Genomic DNA, 19,808 nt, shown 5'->3' with positions numbered 1-19,808 from the left:
TTTCCACAATTAATGGTAAATCCAATAACTCTTGAATATGCTTGTGAAATTTATTTATTAAATGTAGTTTTGAAAAAAGACCAAAAGTCTCAATTCCTGATACGTGTAAAACTTTTTTTAAAAATGTGGTAAAAATAAATACTATCCACCGCCATGGGCGCTCTGTTGGAAGAGTCTAATGCACATGAGTCCTGGCTCAGTGGGGAATCCCTCCCGCCAAATGTCAATAAATCAGCCTCCAAATCAGCAAACTTGTGTGAGGTTCCACAGAGGTGTTTTCATAATAATAAGAAATTTACCATTAAATTATTGGCAGTAAACTTACTTCTGAACTATCTTTGTATTAGAAAAAAGCATTTTTCCCAAAACATTCAAATTTTGTTTTACAATATAACTGTGTATATTTAATGTGAAGTATTTTAGAATATACCAGTACTAAAATATCCGTTTGTTTAACCTCTGCCCTAATAAATAATGGCGGAAAAAGAAGACACAAGTGTAATTTCACTGAGGGTCAATTCAGAGCAAAGAGAAGCAATTATACAGTTCTTTAACTTTAATAATTGGGATTTGGAAGAAACAACAGGTGAAGGAATTCAGAGCAATGCTGATGAGAATGGTGACGTGCTGGGAAATTTTGAACTGACATTTCACATTCCCCAGGACAACAGTGTTCTTTGCATACTTTCGGTAACTTAACTTTTAAAAACAAATATTCAAGTCAGTATGCAAATAAACATGTTTGAGATTGTATTTACAAAACATTTTGATAAACTTGTTTGTAGGTTTTCGATCGTCTGCAGAGGGTTGGAATCTGTCTTAGCTACGCGAATAGCTTAAGACTTGTAGATCAAATAGGAGGCCATTTCAACGACGAGTTGATTGATCTGATCAGAGAGGGTAGAAGATTTAGAATTGTGGGAGACAACATAAATTGGAAAGTAGATGTCCATGACCAGAGATTAGAGAACAAGGACAAGTTCCACCATGCCTTCGGTTCCGCGATCCTAGTACAGAACATCGAATTCGATCATCTCAGTAACATTTCCCCCCAAAGAGATTTTAGAACAACCCCCATACACTGCTTCTTGCCATCAGAAGCAGATATGCTGGAAACAAAGAAGAACTATGTTATTCTAATATCACGGTTGCATTCAAGTTTCTACCTTACTTTGAACAATTGAAGACCGTTCGTCAAAAAGACATCAGCAAGCCATGCAGTTTCCAACTAAAAGAAAAAACACACGTTATCCCAATGCCAGTCTTGTTTAGAAATGAACAATATTATCAAGATGTTGTCATGTTTCGTGTACATTTTATTTTTTGTTACGAAAGATTTGTCGTACGACTTAATTTTTTATGTTGGAAAACCGCGCCATACTCGATGTATGCACAACTCTGATTCTCTGTATCGAGGCTTGTAATCCACAGTGTAAGTCTTTTGACATTTGTAAACTAGGTTATTTCAACATATTTTTATGTGAATTATCTGTATGTTTCATGTCAGTAATGCTAAGCGATGCATATTCTTGAAATCTTGTATTTTATGTTTACCATGTGCTCGGTGTATGGGGCGCCATTTTGTCCATCATATTTCTGGTCATTTAATTTCGAGTTGCAGTTGATTAATTTACTTTAACTTGCTGTTTATCATATGAATAGACTGAATTCAACTGTTTAAATCATATGTGTAAGGTTTCATAATCTAATTGCAAACTCTGTCCTAATATTTTTTGTATGGAAACCTGTACCAGTCATTGATTGTTACATTTTTTTTGTTACAGCTTTTTACCGTCGTCTGAGACGGTTATCTGTCTCCCAAATAAACTGATTTCACCGACACTTGTGAGTCCGACTTTTATTGGGGCAGAACAGTAAAAAGACTAGGATGTCTACCTCAGCAGAGCAGATCACTCCCGACTCAACAGAGGGCACCCAGGTCACTCCTGACCCTACAGAGGATGCCCGGGAATCACAGACGACTGATGGCAAGAGGCAGTACGTCACACAAGATGAAGAGGAGTATCAGGAAGAGTACTATCAGGATGAGGACTCCTTTGCCGACATCTTAGCGAAGAAGAGGGCTGATGTAAGCCGAGCAAAGGCTAGGATGGCATACACCGCCAGAGAATTGGAGCTCAGGAAACAACGAGTGGAACTCGATGCTGCAATGGAAATGCTACATCTCGAGAGAGAGGCTGCAGAAGCTGAAGCTGATTGTCAAGCCTTTGAATCGACCATGATACAGATGTCACCTATGAAGAGACGAACGAGTTCCTTAGGCGAAGTCAGCAACTTTAAACCAGGACAGGATCAATCCACTCCACGTCAACCTTCTGCATCGCCAGGACTACTGACCGGTACTTCCGATCCGACTCAACTTGACCCGGATGCACAACCCTATGTACCTGCAGCACAGCCTTTGGTTCCTGACACACAGCCGTCCGTGCCTGTCGCACAACCGTACGTGCCTACTGCACAGCCTTATGTGCGTGCCGCACAGCCGTACGTGCCTACTGCACAGCCTTATGTGCCTGCCCCACAGCCCAACGTGCCTGCCGCACAGCCTTATGTGCCTGCCGCACAACCTCACGTGCCTGCCGCACAACCTTACGTGCCTGCCGCACAACCTCACGTGCCTGCCGCACAGCCTCATGTGCCTGCCGCACAGCCTTACGTGCCTGCTGCACAACCTCACATGCCTGCCGCACAACCTCACGTGCCTGCCGCACAACCTTACGTGCCTGCCGCACAACCTCACGTGCCTGCCGCACAACCTCACGTGCCTGCCGCACAACCTCACGTGCCTGCCGCACAGCCATCCATGCCTGCCGCGCAGCCTCATGTGCCTGCCGCACACCCTCACGTGCCTACCGCACACCCTCACGTGCCTGTCGCACAACCGTATGTGGCTGCCTCACACCCCTTATCACCACTTGTGACTGATCAGGGACCACAAGTAACTGATGTTACCCGATTCCTCCTGAGGAAGGACTTGCTATTCTCCAGACTTACTCACTTTGACGATAGACCAGAATCATACAGTGCCTGGAAACACAGCTTTATGTGTGTAGTGAATGAGCTTCAAGTCTTGGACTCCGAGCAGATGGACCTTCTTATCAAGTACTTAGGTCCGGAATCTAAGAAGCACGCAACAAGCATGAGGACATCCAACATCTTCGACATCTCAAGAGGACTAAGAAGACTTTGGGAAAGGTTGGATGAGCGCTATGGTGCACCAGAACATGTGGAAGCATCCGTAAGAGCCAAACTGTTGAGTTTCCCAAAGCTTGGCAACAGAGATCATCAAAAACTTTACGATCTGTCAGACATTCTTATGGAGATGAAGTTTTTGAAGGAGGATCCGAAGTACAGTGCAATGTTGGCCTATCTAGACTCATCCTCAGGGATTAGACCCATCATTTCAAAACTTCCGTATGGCCTGCAGGAGAAATGGACCAACAGAGCCATGAAGTACAAGCTTGAACATCAGACTGTGTTTCCACCCTTTGGTGTGTTTGTTGACTTCATGAAGGAGATGAGCAGAGTGAAAAACGACCCAAGTTTTGCGTATCACACTGACGCTAACCACAACGAAAAGCAGCCTATGAACGTTCCAAGGGGAAGAGTGAACACGAAGAAAACCACAGTGTATCAACCAACAGGATCCGGAAATCTGAGCGAGCCGAAGCTTGATGTGTGTATAATTCACACCGGTCCGGGTGTTAAACACAGTGTCAATAACTGTCGAGTGTTTAAGGCCAAGCCTATTGAAGAACGTATGAAGTTGCTCCGTGAACACAGACTCTGTTTTCGGTGTTGTTCCGCAAGTCATAGGAAACAAGACTGTAAAGAGGCCATCATGTGCAAGGAATGCGGAAGTGAGTTCCACACTACGTCTCTCCATGTTGATTCGTCACCAGCTCCTACCACTGGAAGGGCCTCATCAGTTCATGGCGGGGAGGAGGCTCCTAGGCGTCAGCAAGTAACAAAAGAACAGCACGTCACAACCATAAACAGCAACTGCACAGAAGTAGGGAAGGAATTTAAGGGAAAATCTTGTGCAAGAATTGTTCCCGCGACTGTCACCTATGATGGAAGAGCTGTCTCTCTGTATGCTATGCTTGACGACCAGAGTAACAAGACCTTGGCTAAGAAGGAATTGTTTGACTTGCTGAACATCAATACAGAGACAATACCTTACCTGATGACGTCATGTTCTGGACAAGTGACAACCTTCGGGAGAACTGCCTCAGGACTCTATATTGAATCAGCCAGGGGTGAGACCAGACTACCCTTGCCGTGCACGTTAGAGTGTGATGAAATACCGAACAACTACCAAGAGATCCCTACACCTGACGTTGCTCTTCAGCACAAGCACATGCGGGATATAGCCGGCGACATCCTACCCATTGACGCTTCAAGAAAAATTCTGTTGCTGATAGGAAGAGACCTTCCTCAAGTCCACCATGTTCTTGAGCAGCGCATAGGACGTGACCACGAACCATTTGCACAGAGGTCACCCCTTGGTTGGACGATCATCGGCGACACATGCTTGTCTGGACAACACAGACCAAGAGCTGCGAATGTGTACAAGACCTTCATCACGGACAGCGGACGTGGAACTATTCTTGAACCATGTGCCCAGTACTTATCCGTGAGAGAGAAGCTTCCAACCAGAGATGTGACAAACAGATTACGGGTATCTGACACTTCATCTGATGAACACTTATTCAGACGCACACCAGATGATAACAAAGTGGGATCATCAGTGGAAGATAGGATGTTTATGGACATCATGAACAAAGAACTATTGATAGGTGAGGATGGAAAGTGGGTAGCTCCCCTACCCTTCCGCCAACCAAGATTACGACTACCAAACAACTATGAGGTTGCATTGAGACGTGCACGAGCCTTGGACGCAAGTCTCAAGAGAGATCCAGTAAAGAAGGAACACTTTGCGACCTTTATGACAAAGCTGTTCGACAACGATCATGCTGAGAAAGCACCCACTTCCAAGTCAACGCAGGAGCAGTGGTTTCTTCCTCTCTTCGGGGTCTACCACCCTCAGAAACCTCACCAGATCCGGGGCGTATTTGATTCCTCTGCGAAGTTCAAGGGAACCTCTTTGAACGACCAACTGCTGTCTGGCCCGAACCTCACCAACAGCTTGCTTGGAGTGTTGCTTCGTTTCAGGAAGGAGATGATTGCTGTCGTAGCAGACGGGCAGCACATGTTTCACTGCTTCACCGTCAGAGAAGAGCACAGAGACTTTCTCAGCTTCCTTTGGTACAAGGACAACGAGATCGGAACGGAACTAACAGAATTCCGAATGAAGGTCCACGTTTTTGGTAATAGTCCTTCTCCGGCCATAGCGACACTGGGCCTCAGGAAGATCTCAGAACTATCTGAGGAAAGCCATGGACCTGATGTCAAGGAGTTCATCAAGAGGAACTTCTACGTTGATGATGGTCTGACATCATGCTCAACAAGCCAAGAAGCAGTAGACCTGATGTGCAGAACCCAGGACGCATTGAAGCAATACGGGAACCTAAGGCTCCACAAGTTCGCATCAAACAGCGCGGATGTCATGAAGGCGTTTGAGCCACGAGACTTAGCACAGGACATCTACGACCTGAACCTTGATGAGGACCAGCTCGTGCAACGGAGTCTTGGTATGCGATGGAACTTGTCGAGTGATATGTTCGAGTTCCGCATCTCTACTGATGACAAGCCCACAACACGCAGAGGTGTACTGTCGACAGTGAACAGCCTCTTCGATCCATTAGGCTTTCTCTCACCTGTTATCATCAGCGGGAAACTCATTCTTAGAGACGTAGTGACCTGTACCTCAGACTGGGATGAGCCGCTGCCGGACCATATTCTGGCAAGCTGGGAAGAGTGGAGTTCATCTCTGAAGGAGTTGGAGAAGATCCACATACCCAGAACAACCGTGGTACATCTTAGCAAGGCAGTAAGAAAGGAACTGTGGACATATGCGGACGCGTCAGAGAAAGCCATAGCTGCCGTTTCTTACATGAAGGTGTACTACGAAGATGGCTCTGCGATGACTGGATTTCTACTAGGGAAGTCTAAAGTGGCACCAGTATCAGGCCATACCATACCCCGTTTAGAGCTTTGTGCAGCTGTTCTAGCCATTGAGATATCGCAGATAGTCATGGATCACATGGACATAATGTTCGACTCGGTGAAGTATTTTTCCGACAGTCGTGTGGTATTGGGGTATATCCACAATGATAAGAGACGATTTTTTATTTACGTCTCCAACAGGGTCGAGAAAATCAGAAGCCTTAGTGAGCCGTCGCAGTGGAACTTTGTGCCGACACACCTCAACCCTGCTGACGAGGGCACTAGAGGCGTAGTTCCTAAGGACATTGGAGAGTGTGCTTGGCTTAGAGGAACTACTCACCTGCAGCGCATTGACGACGAAACCAAGGCAGAAGGGTTTCCCCTACAGGAACCTCTGTCAGACAGAGAAGTCAGACCTGTATGTTTGAAGACTGAGTGTGAACCTATGCTTGGAACTCAGAGATATGAGAGATTTTCCAGCTGGGACAGATTGGTCGAGGGTATCGCCCTGCTCCAGCGATTCATCATAAGCAGAAAGGGAGGTAAATCACAGATTTTACCGAAGTCCATAGACTACTCTCAAAGAGCAGAAAACTACATTATCAAGACAGTGCAAAGAGAAGTCTATTGTGAGGAGATTTACTGTCTGAGGTCCAAACAACCATTGCCGAAGAATAGCAGCATTCTTGCATTGAGTCCGTTCCTCGACGACGATGGTATTGTTAGAGTTGGTGGACGCTTAAGACATCTCAACGATGCGACTGTCTGCAAGAACCCTATACTGATACCGGGGAAGCATCACATTGCGACCTTACTTGTACGCAAGTACCATCAACTGGTGCAACACCAAGGGCGCCACTTTACGGAGGGAAAGGTCAGGTCCTGTGGGTTCTGGGTCACCGGCTGCAAGCGCCTTGTTTCGTCCCTCATTCACAAGTGTGTTACTTGTCGGCGACAACGTGGGAGCTTCGCAACCCAGAAGATGTCTGACTTGCCTACAGACCGCATACTGCCAGGAGAGCCACCGTTCACTTCGGTGGGAGTAGATATCTTTGGGCCCTGGGACGTCGTGACTCGTCGCACTCGGGGAGTTCCAGCCAACGGCAAACGATGGGCAGCACTGTTCACATGTCTGGTGACACGCGCAGTCCATGTCGAGGTAGTAGAGGAGATGTCCGCATCATCCTTCATCAACGCCCTGAAGCGCTTTACAGCCATACGAGGACAGGCAAAGGAGTACCGTTCCGACAGAGGAACCAACTTTGTTGGCGCTACCGACCCTCTACAGATCGACGCAATCAACGTGGAAGATCGTCAGGTCAAGGATTTCCTGCACTCTCGGGGAACAACCTGGATTTTCAACCCGCCCCATGCATCCCATATGGGTGGAGCTTGGGAGCGCATGATAGGGTTGACACGGCGCATATTGGACAACATGTTGAAGGATCATTCAGCACAGGGTCTTACACACGAGGTACTTACCACCTTTCTGGCCGAGGCAAGTGCGATCATAAATTCTCGCCCACTTACCGCCGTTTCGTCAGATCCAGACTCGCCTTTTGTCCTTACCCCAAGCATTTTGCTTACTCAGAAGACGGATGTACCGACCGAAGCTGTATGCGACACAACTGCTAAGGACCTCTTCAAGGTACAGTGGAAGAGAGTACAGCACCTCGCCAAGATGTTCTGGGACAAATGGAAGAAGGAATACCTGCATACCTTGCAAGCGCGTAAGAAGTGGCATCATGGTCAACGTAACATTAGTGTTGGTGACATAGTGTTGTTAAAGGATGTCGAAACCCATCGCAACAACTGGCCGCTTGGACGCATTACTGCAACGTTTCCTGGCAAGGACAACTTGGTTCGCAAGGTTGAAGTACGTGTCAGCAAGGACGGCAAGACCACCTCTTACGTCAGACCAGTGACGGAACTCATTTTATTATTGGAGAACTGAATGTTTTCTGTACTAAATTGTATTCAAATCTTGTGTGATATAATTTTATATATCAGACGGGGAGTGTCATGTTTCGTGTACATTTTATTTTTTGTTACGAAAGATTTGTCGTACGACTTAATTTTTTATGTTGGAAAACCGCGCCATACTCGATGTATGCACAACTCTGATTCTCTGTATCGAGGCTTGTAATCCACAGTGTAAGTCTTTTGACATTTGTAAACTAGGTTATTTCAACATATTTTTATGTGAATTATCTGTATGTTTCATGTCAGTAATGCTAAGCGATGCATATTCTTGAAATCTTGTATTTTATGTTTACCATGTGCTCGGTGTATGGGGCGCCATTTTGTCCATCATATTTCTGGTCATTTAATTTCGAGTTGCAGTTGATTAATTTACTTTAACTTGCTGTTTATCATATGAATAGACTGAATTCAACTGTTTAAATCATATGTGTAAGGTTTCATAATCTAATTGCAAACTCTGTCCTAATATTTTTTGTATGGAAACCTGTACCAGTCATTGATTGTTACATTTTTTTTGTTACAGCTTTTTACCGTCGTCTGAGACGGTTATCTGTCTCCCAAATAAACTGATTTCACCGACACTTGTGAGTCCGACTTTTATTGGGGCAGAACAGATGTAGTACATATTCTTGAATTTTACACCAATTCAATAGTCGAGGCCTACCACCAAGCTGGCAGGGAAGTAAGCGAAGAAACAACAATTCATATTGGGGGAGACCAACTTACCCGAAAAAGATTTTCAGGAGCAAAGGCCATGCGAGCTCATGATGAAAATCCGCAGGACAGGTTTCAAATTTTAACACCAATATCATTTGAATTATTCCATATGCACATGAATTATTTGAAAATGGTTATCAAAATTCTCTTTAATGCATCAAGTGTGCAGGAACTCGGGACACTTAGATCTTTACAGAATAGATTAAGTCGAACGAAAATAGGGGAAAATCTAAACGACAACTATGACAACAACAAAGACTTTTTCATATCAGTTGTGGACGCCTACATCATTAAGTGCCTAATTGGGTATTTTGGAATGGAAAATCAGCTTTCCGTCCCTACTAAACATGTTCCTGTAGAGTTTACATGTGACGAGGAAAAACAAACTTGGTTTTATTTCTCGGTCATGGAAATGTTGAACAAATACATTTTCCATAAGAGGCAGTATCCCAATGGAAGCGAAGAACAGGTCATAGGTATGGGTTGAATTCTATTATATGGGTTGAATTCTATTATAATTGTGTATCTATTTTACATACTAATAATTAAAAATAAAACAAGCAAAAAAATGACACAAATATCTAAAACATTTATTTTTATCTTAACTATTTTTCCGGTCATTAAAATAAAACTTCCAGATAGTAAAGAACTTACGATCAAGATCCCTAAAAAGCAGCAACCGAAGCCTGATTTTACGCAAATTTATACCGTGTGAAATATGGATTCTTTATTGCAAAGACTTGCTAAAGAATTTGTGGAAGTTGACGACCATTTGGATTTATCTAATTAGGCGGCAAATATCCCGATTAATCTCGTCAGTCCTCAAAATACAAATACTCCGTTAAAGACACAGCAATCTGTCCGGAGATAAAAAATAAAATTGAAGATAATGAAGATTTTGTTTCCCAAAGCCTCAATTCCATTTATTCAGAGTTAATGCGGTTTTGTCCAATTCTCTGCCGTTGTGGAAATTTTAAACCAACTTTAGCGGCAATATTTAAAAGTTTCATGTCTAACGATTTAGAAGATTTTCTTTAGGAATATTGTGAATGAAAAACTTATGGATAACAACTTGAGAATGTTTGAGCTAACAAGTACCTGAATATTAAAGCATATTTTTGTAATGCATCTGCTAAAGCTTTTATGAAAGTGATCAAGGGGCATATTAGTTATTATGATTGTGAAAGGTTCACAATTAAAGGATATTCGATAATTAACCGAATTATTATTTCCATTAACAAAATGTTTATGTATTCAAAAGACGCATGTTTCTTAACGACTGATGGATGGTGTACTGCAATCACCAAACAAGTCGACATCCAGTAACAGGTGTTCGTTACAGTCAATACAAGCGTATTTGTGACTTTGCTAATATAGGTATCGTTCCGGTGAAGTGACCATAGTTTGTACTGCTCTATGACAGAAGACCTCGCTAAGGAATAAATAAAAGATGCCATCAATGAAGAATTAACAACTGGAGGAGAAATGCAGACGTCGTTGCTATTGGTCAAACACATCATCGTGTTGTTGGTTTGGCTGTGGTAACTAGACAAGGTGATCCTCTTAGCAAGCGTCATGAAATCAGGGAAGTTGAACATTTTTATCAACATTTTGATGAAAATGACACATCAATCAACATCCATGGACATGACAGAAATGCAGGTGTTAAAAAATATCTTGCGGTACATCAACCACAAGTAACCAATGCAAGCGGTCCTCAGAAATATATGGGTGTTACTTGGCATCCTCATCTTTCAGATTAGCTTGCATCAATTGAAACGCATACATATTATGCAATGAAAAATTACCAAGGTTCCCCTGTGAAGTTGCGACAATGTCTATATAATATTGTTGAGCACTATAAGAACAACCACCAGAATTGTTCTGTGGAATCAAGATGCAGAAGAGACCCAAATTATGAACCATCAAAGAACATCCTAAGTGATTCTGAGGTACAAAGAATTCTTAAGACAGAGATTCATAAACTATAAATATACAAGACACCAGAGGATTATGTGAACTGCATTGACACGCATTATGTTGAATCTTTTAACAATGCCCTATCATGATAAAAGAATAAAATTTGGTTATGAGGAGTATAAACGGAGGTCAAACATGGCTGTCCTAGACTGGGATGAAAATGTGGACCGAGAAAACACATCAATAAGTAACTTGTACGGCGACCACGATCTCGATCTGGGTACAAAAACCGTGAACCGAAAACAAACAAAATGCATTTGCTTTGTGGGACAGAATTATTGAAACTTTTTATGAAAGTGATTTGGTTAATTTTTTCAGTGATAAATCATTTCCTTAGATTATATGTCTATAAAATGTAAACAATTTTATGACAACTGTAAATTATACACAAATCAATAATTATTTATAATGATTTGTTTACCTTTAAAACATGTACATATAAACAGTATGAAATTTTCCATCAACAATATGTTTTCGTACACTCCAAACATTGGTAGTAAAGTCTGAGGCTACCGAAAATGAGTAGTCAGTAATATGTGTTATCAGATAAGCCATGTGCTTATCAGCTGGTGAGGAAAAGTGATGCTAAATATAACTATAACTTTGCTGCTTTCTCTTATCTTGATAAGCTCCTCCCATAGAAAATGCGGTAGTGACTACCGCTGCCTGGAATTTAAGACAGGTGAATTAATACATGTTGACTCCTCAATTTGTTTGCAGAGGTTTCCATTGAAGTGTTTCACAAACACGTCTTGTATTGGATCATTAGTTGTAATTGAAGCAGATGCATCATTATGGAATGGTTCATTTTGCAGGGTCCATTGCCCATCACCATATTTGTTGGAGAGAAAGTATAGCGATGGTGGTGTCTATGGAGCATCCTATGCTGCATCATCTGTTAGTCAATTTAGCAACATAAGCCCAATCAGTATACACGAAAAGCACATGAGTGTGTTGAGGAAGGACAAGAGCTTCATCTTGATGAAATATGTCACTCTTCAGGATGAAACTTTGAAGATTGGAATTCAATCAGTTGTAACTTTTGATATTTGAAATTGCATGTTTATTGTTTCACACTATTTGTTAGTTTAAATGTCTTGGCAATAGTTGAACAATTTAAGAAGTTATTGTCTTAAACGACAGCTATTTGTGAAGATGGATTCGGTTTGTCTTAAAGGCCGAATTAGAAAACACATATCTCAATTGGTACGGGGGTTGTTTGGACATTATTGAGACAAATCGATTATTTTCTTTTCTAAGCGACGAATTTTGGTGAAAATTGGCATAGACACTGAAGAAACACCAACAAATAATAAAACAAAGTAATATTAAAAGAATATTTAATATTTTGTTTACGACTGTAGATAAACAAGTCGGTGGTCGGGGTACCCGGCGCAGCCATGAACTCGGAGATTAAACAACTTAAACATCTACTTTATAAGTGTCCGTAGAATTACAGTTAATGATAACAGAAATCAAATTAAATATGTTATTTTTGCTATTCTTTGAGACTAACTGTTGATTAAGTTTCAATGATGTTCGAGTTGAAATACGGATATGGTACACATATATTTACCAAACAATAAAAATCTGACAACGACTTTACATTGAATTTTGACGTCAAGGCGGCGCAACGAAAACCATTAAACTGGTGGAAATCTCAGAAGAAGACCTTTTAAAGCCACGCAATTGCGTAAAAAACTATACGATGACAAGACAAGGTATAGAACTTCAGTTCATCATATTTTTTTCACTGTTGTCAACAGTTCTAAAATATGTAAAAAATGACTGCAGGAGACATTCACAGTAATTAGACATTCGGGTAAAAATAACTCGATTTTTTCTCTAAAAAAACAAGAATGAGAGAAAATGTAAATGATGACATCTTGAAATTAAAACAAAAGATGAGAAATAAAGAATAATTCTTATTTCAGTTCGTTTGTAAGGTGTTTAAAACACGGGAGCAATAAGAAGCGTTAAAATGACGTTTGACAAGTTTGCGGTTGCGCCGGGTTACAGGACGAAGGCACTTTGGTCAGCTTACTAGGAATGATCTATTCATGCCATGAACAAGAAACTTTTCACATTGATAAACTCTATCCTGATTTACGTTTTGGTAAAATTTCAAGAGTTTATCTTTTTTACTAAAAGAATAAGAGAAAATGTCTCAATAATTTCCGAACAACCCTCGTATATAAAGGAAAACTAATGCATGTATCATTGATTTGTATGTATGATTGGTTCATCATTGGTGTGTCGAATGACAAGAATTTTTAAGAAATAAGACTGATTATAGATATCGTCTTACCTGAAGTAACAATGACAGATAACCTAATGGTATAACGTTTGCCTCAAGTAAGAGAGGAAAGATGTTTTCAATTTTAGCTTATGCACACAAAGAAGCCTGAGACGTTGAAGGAAGAGGTTATTAGATCTTTCCAGTGCCCTGTTACAATTGCAGAACTTGGAAGGATTAATTCCCTGAATGTTAAGGAAAGAGTTTCAGTGAAATGGGAGGTCACAAAAGTTATATCTCAGATGTCATTGATAGCTAATTTTTATGTTGTATTTTCATTTATTTTATAATTTTTATATTGATTTTCAAATATCTTTGGAATATATGATTAGCATTTTGATATCATATTTTGTTCCATTATTAAAGATAAGGTAATTTAGTTATTTTGAGAAGGTGTTTCCACAGTTATGATCTATATATCGAAGTATTGATAATGGTTAAAATCATCTGAACAAGAGCTTAGACTTTAGTTGAACTCTGTCCCGAGTTTTTGCTTCCACCACTTTTTGCTTGATATTTCAATAATTGTAAATACCTTTGTGCTAAAACTACGTTCATCCACTAATATGAAAAATGTTCAGAGTATCTGTTTTGAAACGCACCCTCTACCGCTTCAGGTTTCAATACAGATCCCAAAATTGAAGGTCTAAGGAAATTTTGCATTGCATCAGCCATTAATAACCCTGATGATAACGTTAAAAAATTGCGCAATGTATCCCGAGTACTTCCGAATGGAGAAAAGATGTAAACATTTCCCATTATAAATATCCGTAAGAAATTTGTTTTCGTTCCTGTGAAATTTTATGAGTGAAAAGGGATAATTGTTCAATGAAAATATATTGCATATATTCTCTTTCATCGATTTCAATTGTATTTCTTTCACAGGTATTTGCATTTTTGTTAAATTAGTGATTATTGTAAATAATAACTTTAATGTGACGTGTTGTGTTTATCTGTTGGTTTGTCTCACTTGACACTGTTCCATACTTTGTTAATGTAATCTCCTGAGGTCTATGTTTACCCTAACCCTTATTTTGTACTTCTAGTCCAATCAGATGTGTTCAATTTGTCACGTGTCTCTTATTGATCTGTTTATTTTGAACAGGAAGCCACGCAATTGCTGTGCAGTGGAATTTGTATATTACTCAGTCTACGATCGAAGTTTTTCATCGACCGTTTCAGGAGGCCTCTTAGAGAAGCATAGATGTTACTCTAACATCGTTGAGCCGAAAACGGTGAGTGTTGGCGTAGTCATTTACGCTACATTGTATCTGTTTTGGTTCGCCAGTTTAGTGCGCAATCGGGTTAGAACAGAATATGGAGATGGATCACAACATGGACAACTCTAGTTTCCTCAGTGTGTGCTTAATTGGGCATTCATTTGTCCCACGTCTTCAGCGTTTTATGCAGACTAACTCGCAATTGGGGAATTTAAAGTTAGACTCGGATTATTTTAATGAATTCACATGTGCACGATGAGGTTTACGAGTGGCACAGCTACCAGCCTTTGTGAGTTTCCCAACAAAACCACACGTGCCTTATTCAGATAGGAGAGAATGACTTATTGCGTAGTGACCACTGATATTCTCTCCTTTAAACCCTATTTACATGAAGGAGTAGGTATTCCAATCATGATTGTTGGACAATTATTGCGCCGCCAGCCTTGAGCTTCCTCAAGGGACTTCAATGTGAAAATTGTCGAGACCAATACAATGTTCCAACCAGGAGGGAGTCTATGTTTGGCATCACAGGGGTTTTTGGAGTGATCTGAATTACCTCTGCCACGATGGAGTTCATTTACTATGCCCAAAATAATCCGTTCATGTTGTGACAACGTCTCCAATGCACAAATATTGGCGCAACATACGCTCTGCATTTCTGCACCTCAAACCAAAACTCAGGACAGTATAAGTTTCTGTTTTAGTATGCAAGTCTTAAGACTGGCTTAATGCGTAATCTTGTTTCTTCTTGCACAGTTATTTTAATTGGCAAAATGTGAATCATTTGACTTTATAGGACCATATGTATAGTCTTAACCTCCAAATGTGTGCTCAAAGAAATTCAAGAATTACAGTTTGCATATTTTAACATTGTGGCATCTTTCATTTTGTATGCTGGATCATACAAATGTACGCAGAACAAAATAAAAATTATGCAGTTTATAAGGCATGTTATGATATCTTGTTCATTTATGCAGGACCACATGTATTATACATTTTACTATGTGTTCAATTGATTACTTCATAACTAATACAGGACTATATGCACGATACTCTGGTTATTGAACATGACTATATTTTATTTTGTTATGCGGGACCATACGCATTTAACTTCAGATTAATGAGCATTGTATAAACATATCAGATATACTAAATTCTATGTGGGACCATACACATGGCTATATGACTATCATCTGCTGCACAATTCTTCATATCTGCAATGCTTTGGCATTTTCTACAATTTTATTTTTGTAATCAAATGGTTACTTCTGTAATGTTGATAAATATACATGTTCTTTATTAAAAATGTATTTTCCAGATCTTCTTAAAAAATATTTCAATAATATAGATGCGTGTACTTTAATGAAAATATATACAGTATTCCAGATCCTCAGGAGATGAAATGATCCAGGATTGGTTATTTATTTTTTAAACCTATAAACTTTTAATGTATTTACAGATTGACTGCACCAGAAGAAAGGCAAACGATATATTGGAGTATGTCATGTCCTATTCTAAAAATGAGAAATATTTGGAAAACGACACACTTTTATTACGTTTTGCCTGTGATGGGGCCAAAATTTCAAAAAACTAACTCCGTAAGAGGTGTTTTTATTCTCATACAAAGGAATTCCCTTCCGGAAGATGTCAAAGGTATAAGCATGTCACCAGAGGATGAATTTACATTATTTTTTTTTACATTGGTATATTTAGTTCCTTGCTTCAATTTTACCAGTATACACCAAATCTAATAATAGAGTTATTATTATTAAAATATATTTCACATTATTTAATACTTTAAGGTGATAAAAGCAGACCAGTGCTTGAAAATTTGGTGACAGAGACATTTCAAGAAATGAATTTTCCTTTATTATTAACATGCGGAACAGTTGCTAATAAGAGTTTATTGTAACATTGTCCATAGTTTGCTTTTTTAAAGTCATATTTTCATTATATTATGTCACCAAATTTTGAAAATTCCAAGGATTATTACATGGAAAGCACTTTCAATAATAATATGGATCAATGGGGCCTATGTCAGTACTTTTGTATGTGGTGCTACTGCTATAAGGAACAGATATGCGATTTCAGTTGTAAGTATACAACATTATCAATCTTGTACAATTGTACAATTCTTAAAACCTTTACATCACATTACAAACTTCCATTTCAATTTTAGTTCCCTCATGGCCAATTCAAAGATGCCCATTAGAACAAGTGAAGAACTTGTCAGAAAACACCTTTGAGTACAAGGAAAAAGACTTATGTCCATTCATTCCTTATGATGACATGCCTGTTGATGACCTTCATCTTCGGATAAGGATTTCTCACAAACTTTTTAACCAGGTAGCAAAAATAATTTGTTATATTCTGATGATCAAAATGCACTGAGTTATTAAAAGTTAGACTTTATCAAGACTGATACCAAATGTTCCTGTAATTTAAGGCAGTGAAAATATATTCATACACAAGTGTAATTAATTATAGATTATAATACATGTAATGCACATTGTTTATTTTTAGGTTGTAACGTGGTCCATTGATCAGAAAACTGAAGATGATCTATGTAAAGAGCTTAGAAGGATATGTGTTTCCTTTAAGATATGGGAAGAGAAAGGGGACGACAAGTTGAATATAAAAGTCAAGAAGTGGTCGCAACCAAATGGTAACATTTGGCAATCTATTATTACAATTTTTGTTTGTAACTTTTCTGATGATAACAAATGGCTTTGTTGGCTATATGATTTATTTTGAATTATTTTTTATATAAGGAGAAGACTTGAGAACAGTTATTCATAAAATGCGGTTGGCCAATGTTCATAGTGATCAAAGAGACCGCCGTTATGTGAATGTAGAGAGCCTTACAATCAGCCAGCTAAATGATGAACTCGGGCAGAGGATTCGACAACAAGGGAAAAAAGTGTGTTTTAGTTGCTCGATTTAAAGAAGCAATAGGAAGCAAAACAAAGGTTTGTTAAAATTCAAAATATATTAAGTCAAATATAACTTATGTATATAGACTTGTAGACGTCTACTTACTTTTTCTGGCTACTCTATTCCTCCTTGTGAAAGTGAAAACAATCCAAGCAGAACCAGGGATGTTTGCACTGGTTGGTGTGCATAGTTGAGGACGTTCCTCTTCCACGCCAGCCCAGCGACATCTTCGTTATATATAAAGCTCACATATGAATTGTTAATTCACAGTTTTATTAAATATAAGTTGAATGTTTGTACATACTAATAATGAGAGCATGTTTATTAGTATAATTCATTTGGTTCAAGCTTGCATTTCTCTACATATCCTATTCAAGTTCCAAATTATAACACTTGAATTTATGCTAGACTAGTTAATTTTAAAATCAGACATTGGATCATTATAATTAAGTGCATTCAATTAATATACTTATCATATTTTTGAATACTTCTCAATTTTTTTGTCAATACCTGTAATAAAATATTAATTTTCCCCTCGGTATGTTCCCTATTTTTATTTAGTGTTACATGTATCTACATGTGACTATACCTTGCACAGTTATTGTGGCAATATTACTGCCTGGCCTTATATCCCCACCATATGTGGACATATTCTCGTTCTGATACATATGTTTCTGTTGACGTCTTGTATCCTCGTTTAATCCAATTATTGCCCAACACTAATGAAACCTCATCTACTGTGAGGTTGCAATCGACATTTCCATTGTCTTTGGAAATCTTTTGAATTTTCGCGCGGAAAGTGACACAAAACGTTTCGGCAGAAACTGTCACTGTCACAGTTATTCTGGCTTGGTGTCCTATGCTGCCTTCCGGGGTGTACCTAACAGCCGCCAGACTGTCGAAAATAGCTTGTTTAGGTGACAAGATTTCCACTTCGTTGTGAGACTTTGGAAGGTTCAATAGCTTGCATGAGTTGGGGTTGTTCATATTTCTCGTGACAAATGATTGGAGTTCAGGATTGTGTCCGGCCGAGATCCTAGTATTCGGACCCTCCCAGTCCTTTCATTTCACAAGATACTCTTTTTCCCCGTTCTCTCCACGCTCATCTTGTATGTCATCAACTTCCCACAACTTCTAAAAGAATGTTTAATTACTTCTTAATGCAGTACCAAATCGTAGCGGACTCAATAGAGGAAGAAACTAAGCAAGTGAATAAACTTGATTATAATTAAAAACTTGGCTGAACAGATTAATATTTTAAAAAAGTAAATGATATTTAAATGTGCTAATCTTGCGCACCCCTCCATCTTTAATAATGATCTTATTGAGACAAAAAAGTCCCCCCCCCCCCCCCGATAAAAGCCCACTCAATTTTGAGAAGTGATATACTATTTTTCGGTTTATCTTGCATAAATGTATGATCATTTGTTATTTCAATACCCCATATTTTTGTTCATACAAGTTGATTTATATATTCATAACAATAATAATTTTTATATTCACCTCTTGATTTTTCGGCTAGTTCCTAAAGTTTACTGTCTCTTCTCATTCTCTGAATCTTTGAGGCTTTTTTCTTTATTCTTTTTTCAATTGTTTTCTTTGTCGAATCTATCTTTCAATGTGTGCATTTAAACAAGCAGATTTTTTAGATAAGACCAGCTGATGTAATAAAACCATGGTAACACTGACCCCCTGCTGCACGGACGGAGTAGCCATCGCTTATCAGAACCGTGGGTCACTAACTGCTAACGGTTCGCCTACACTGTCGATTTTGGTGGGGGATTTCTCAGCATGATTTGTTTTTGGCTGGACTGCACACTTTCCTGAAGAAAATTATACAATATAAGTAATACGGAATTATTCTTTACATTTGATCATCAGTCACACTTTTGACGGAAACAGTTTCTTTGTCGATGTCTACGTATTTTTCCCTATCGATTTCATCTGCGCATTCTCTCATTAATCTGCTAAGGGATCGTCGTCGTCACTGTCAAAGTCAATGGTTGGTACACGTACCAACTGTATATCATCCTCTGGATCAAAATCAGTATCTTCAATAGATCAAGACTTCGTCAACGATAATAAAAACGCAGCATGTTGCATCGTGCGACAATCAAACGTCCCACTTCCCAGTGCTTTCTGTGTATTCAATAACTCTTTATTGCACGCGAAATATGCACCACAGGTTCAATTTTCCCGTCATAACACAAAATTAAAATAAAACAAGAAGAAACCACTAATATGATAAAAACAAAAAGAAACTAGTATGATAGATAACTCCAAAATCAATATCTCTCTCTCTGTCTGACAATGGGTGATTTGTTTTATACTTTCGTTTACAGATTATGTTCGGGAACCTATATTTGCTTCCAAAAATGCATTACCACAATATTTAGACATATTTTTTTCCATATCTAATTGGGCAAACATTGAGCACGTATAACAGGGACAGCTCGGACTTTATCATCAAATCTAAACATCATGACGACATGCATATGGATAAAATGTTAATGCAGTATTAGTGATATAGTGTTTATAAATTTAACGGGTCGATTGTCGGCAGCATCTGATGGCCAACGTGTGGAGGA

General features: G+C 39.3%; 2 protein-coding genes, 1 long non-coding RNA gene and 1 pseudogene across 3 annotated transcripts; 3 read left to right on the top strand and 1 right to left on the bottom strand.

The window, feature by feature from the left end:
* Window positions 1-1,303: 1,303 nt before the first annotated feature.
* LOC128174223 (uncharacterized) lies at window positions 1,304-7,505 on the top strand. The gene is made up of 3 exons (XM_052839827.1): window positions 1,304-1,432; window positions 1,785-7,408; window positions 7,500-7,505. The coding sequence occupies exons 2-3, from the start codon at window positions 1,889-1,891 to the stop codon at window positions 7,503-7,505; spliced, it is 5,526 nt and encodes a 1,841-aa protein (XP_052695787.1). The 5' UTR covers window positions 1,304-1,432; window positions 1,785-1,888.
* A 59-nt stretch (window positions 7,506-7,564) lies between these two features.
* On the top strand, window positions 7,565-8,654 carry LOC128173759 (uncharacterized). Its single transcript, XR_008242558.1, has 2 exons — window positions 7,565-8,244; window positions 8,597-8,654. It is a non-coding gene; the product is annotated as an uncharacterized LOC128173759 (long non-coding RNA).
* A 7,111-nt stretch (window positions 8,655-15,765) lies between these two features.
* LOC128173755 (uncharacterized) lies at window positions 15,766-17,268 on the top strand. Its single transcript, XM_052839428.1, has 5 exons — window positions 15,766-15,939; window positions 16,089-16,379; window positions 16,466-16,632; window positions 16,810-16,951; window positions 17,058-17,268. The coding sequence occupies exons 2-5, from the start codon at window positions 16,244-16,246 to the stop codon at window positions 17,228-17,230; spliced, it is 618 nt and encodes a 205-aa protein (XP_052695388.1). The 5' UTR covers window positions 15,766-15,939; window positions 16,089-16,243; the 3' UTR covers window positions 17,231-17,268.
* A 27-nt stretch (window positions 17,269-17,295) lies between these two features.
* On the bottom strand, window positions 17,296-18,936 carry LOC128174221 (uncharacterized; annotated as a pseudogene).
* Between the last annotated feature and the right edge of the window lie 872 nt (window positions 18,937-19,808).

This window comes from Crassostrea angulata, chromosome 2 (assembly GCF_025612915.1).
Source record: "Crassostrea angulata isolate pt1a10 chromosome 2, ASM2561291v2, whole genome shotgun sequence".
Classification (NCBI taxonomy): domain Eukaryota; kingdom Metazoa; phylum Mollusca; class Bivalvia; order Ostreida; family Ostreidae; genus Magallana; species Magallana angulata.
Note: the sequence above shows the minus strand (reverse complement) of the source record. Positions and strands in the feature narration are given on the sequence as shown.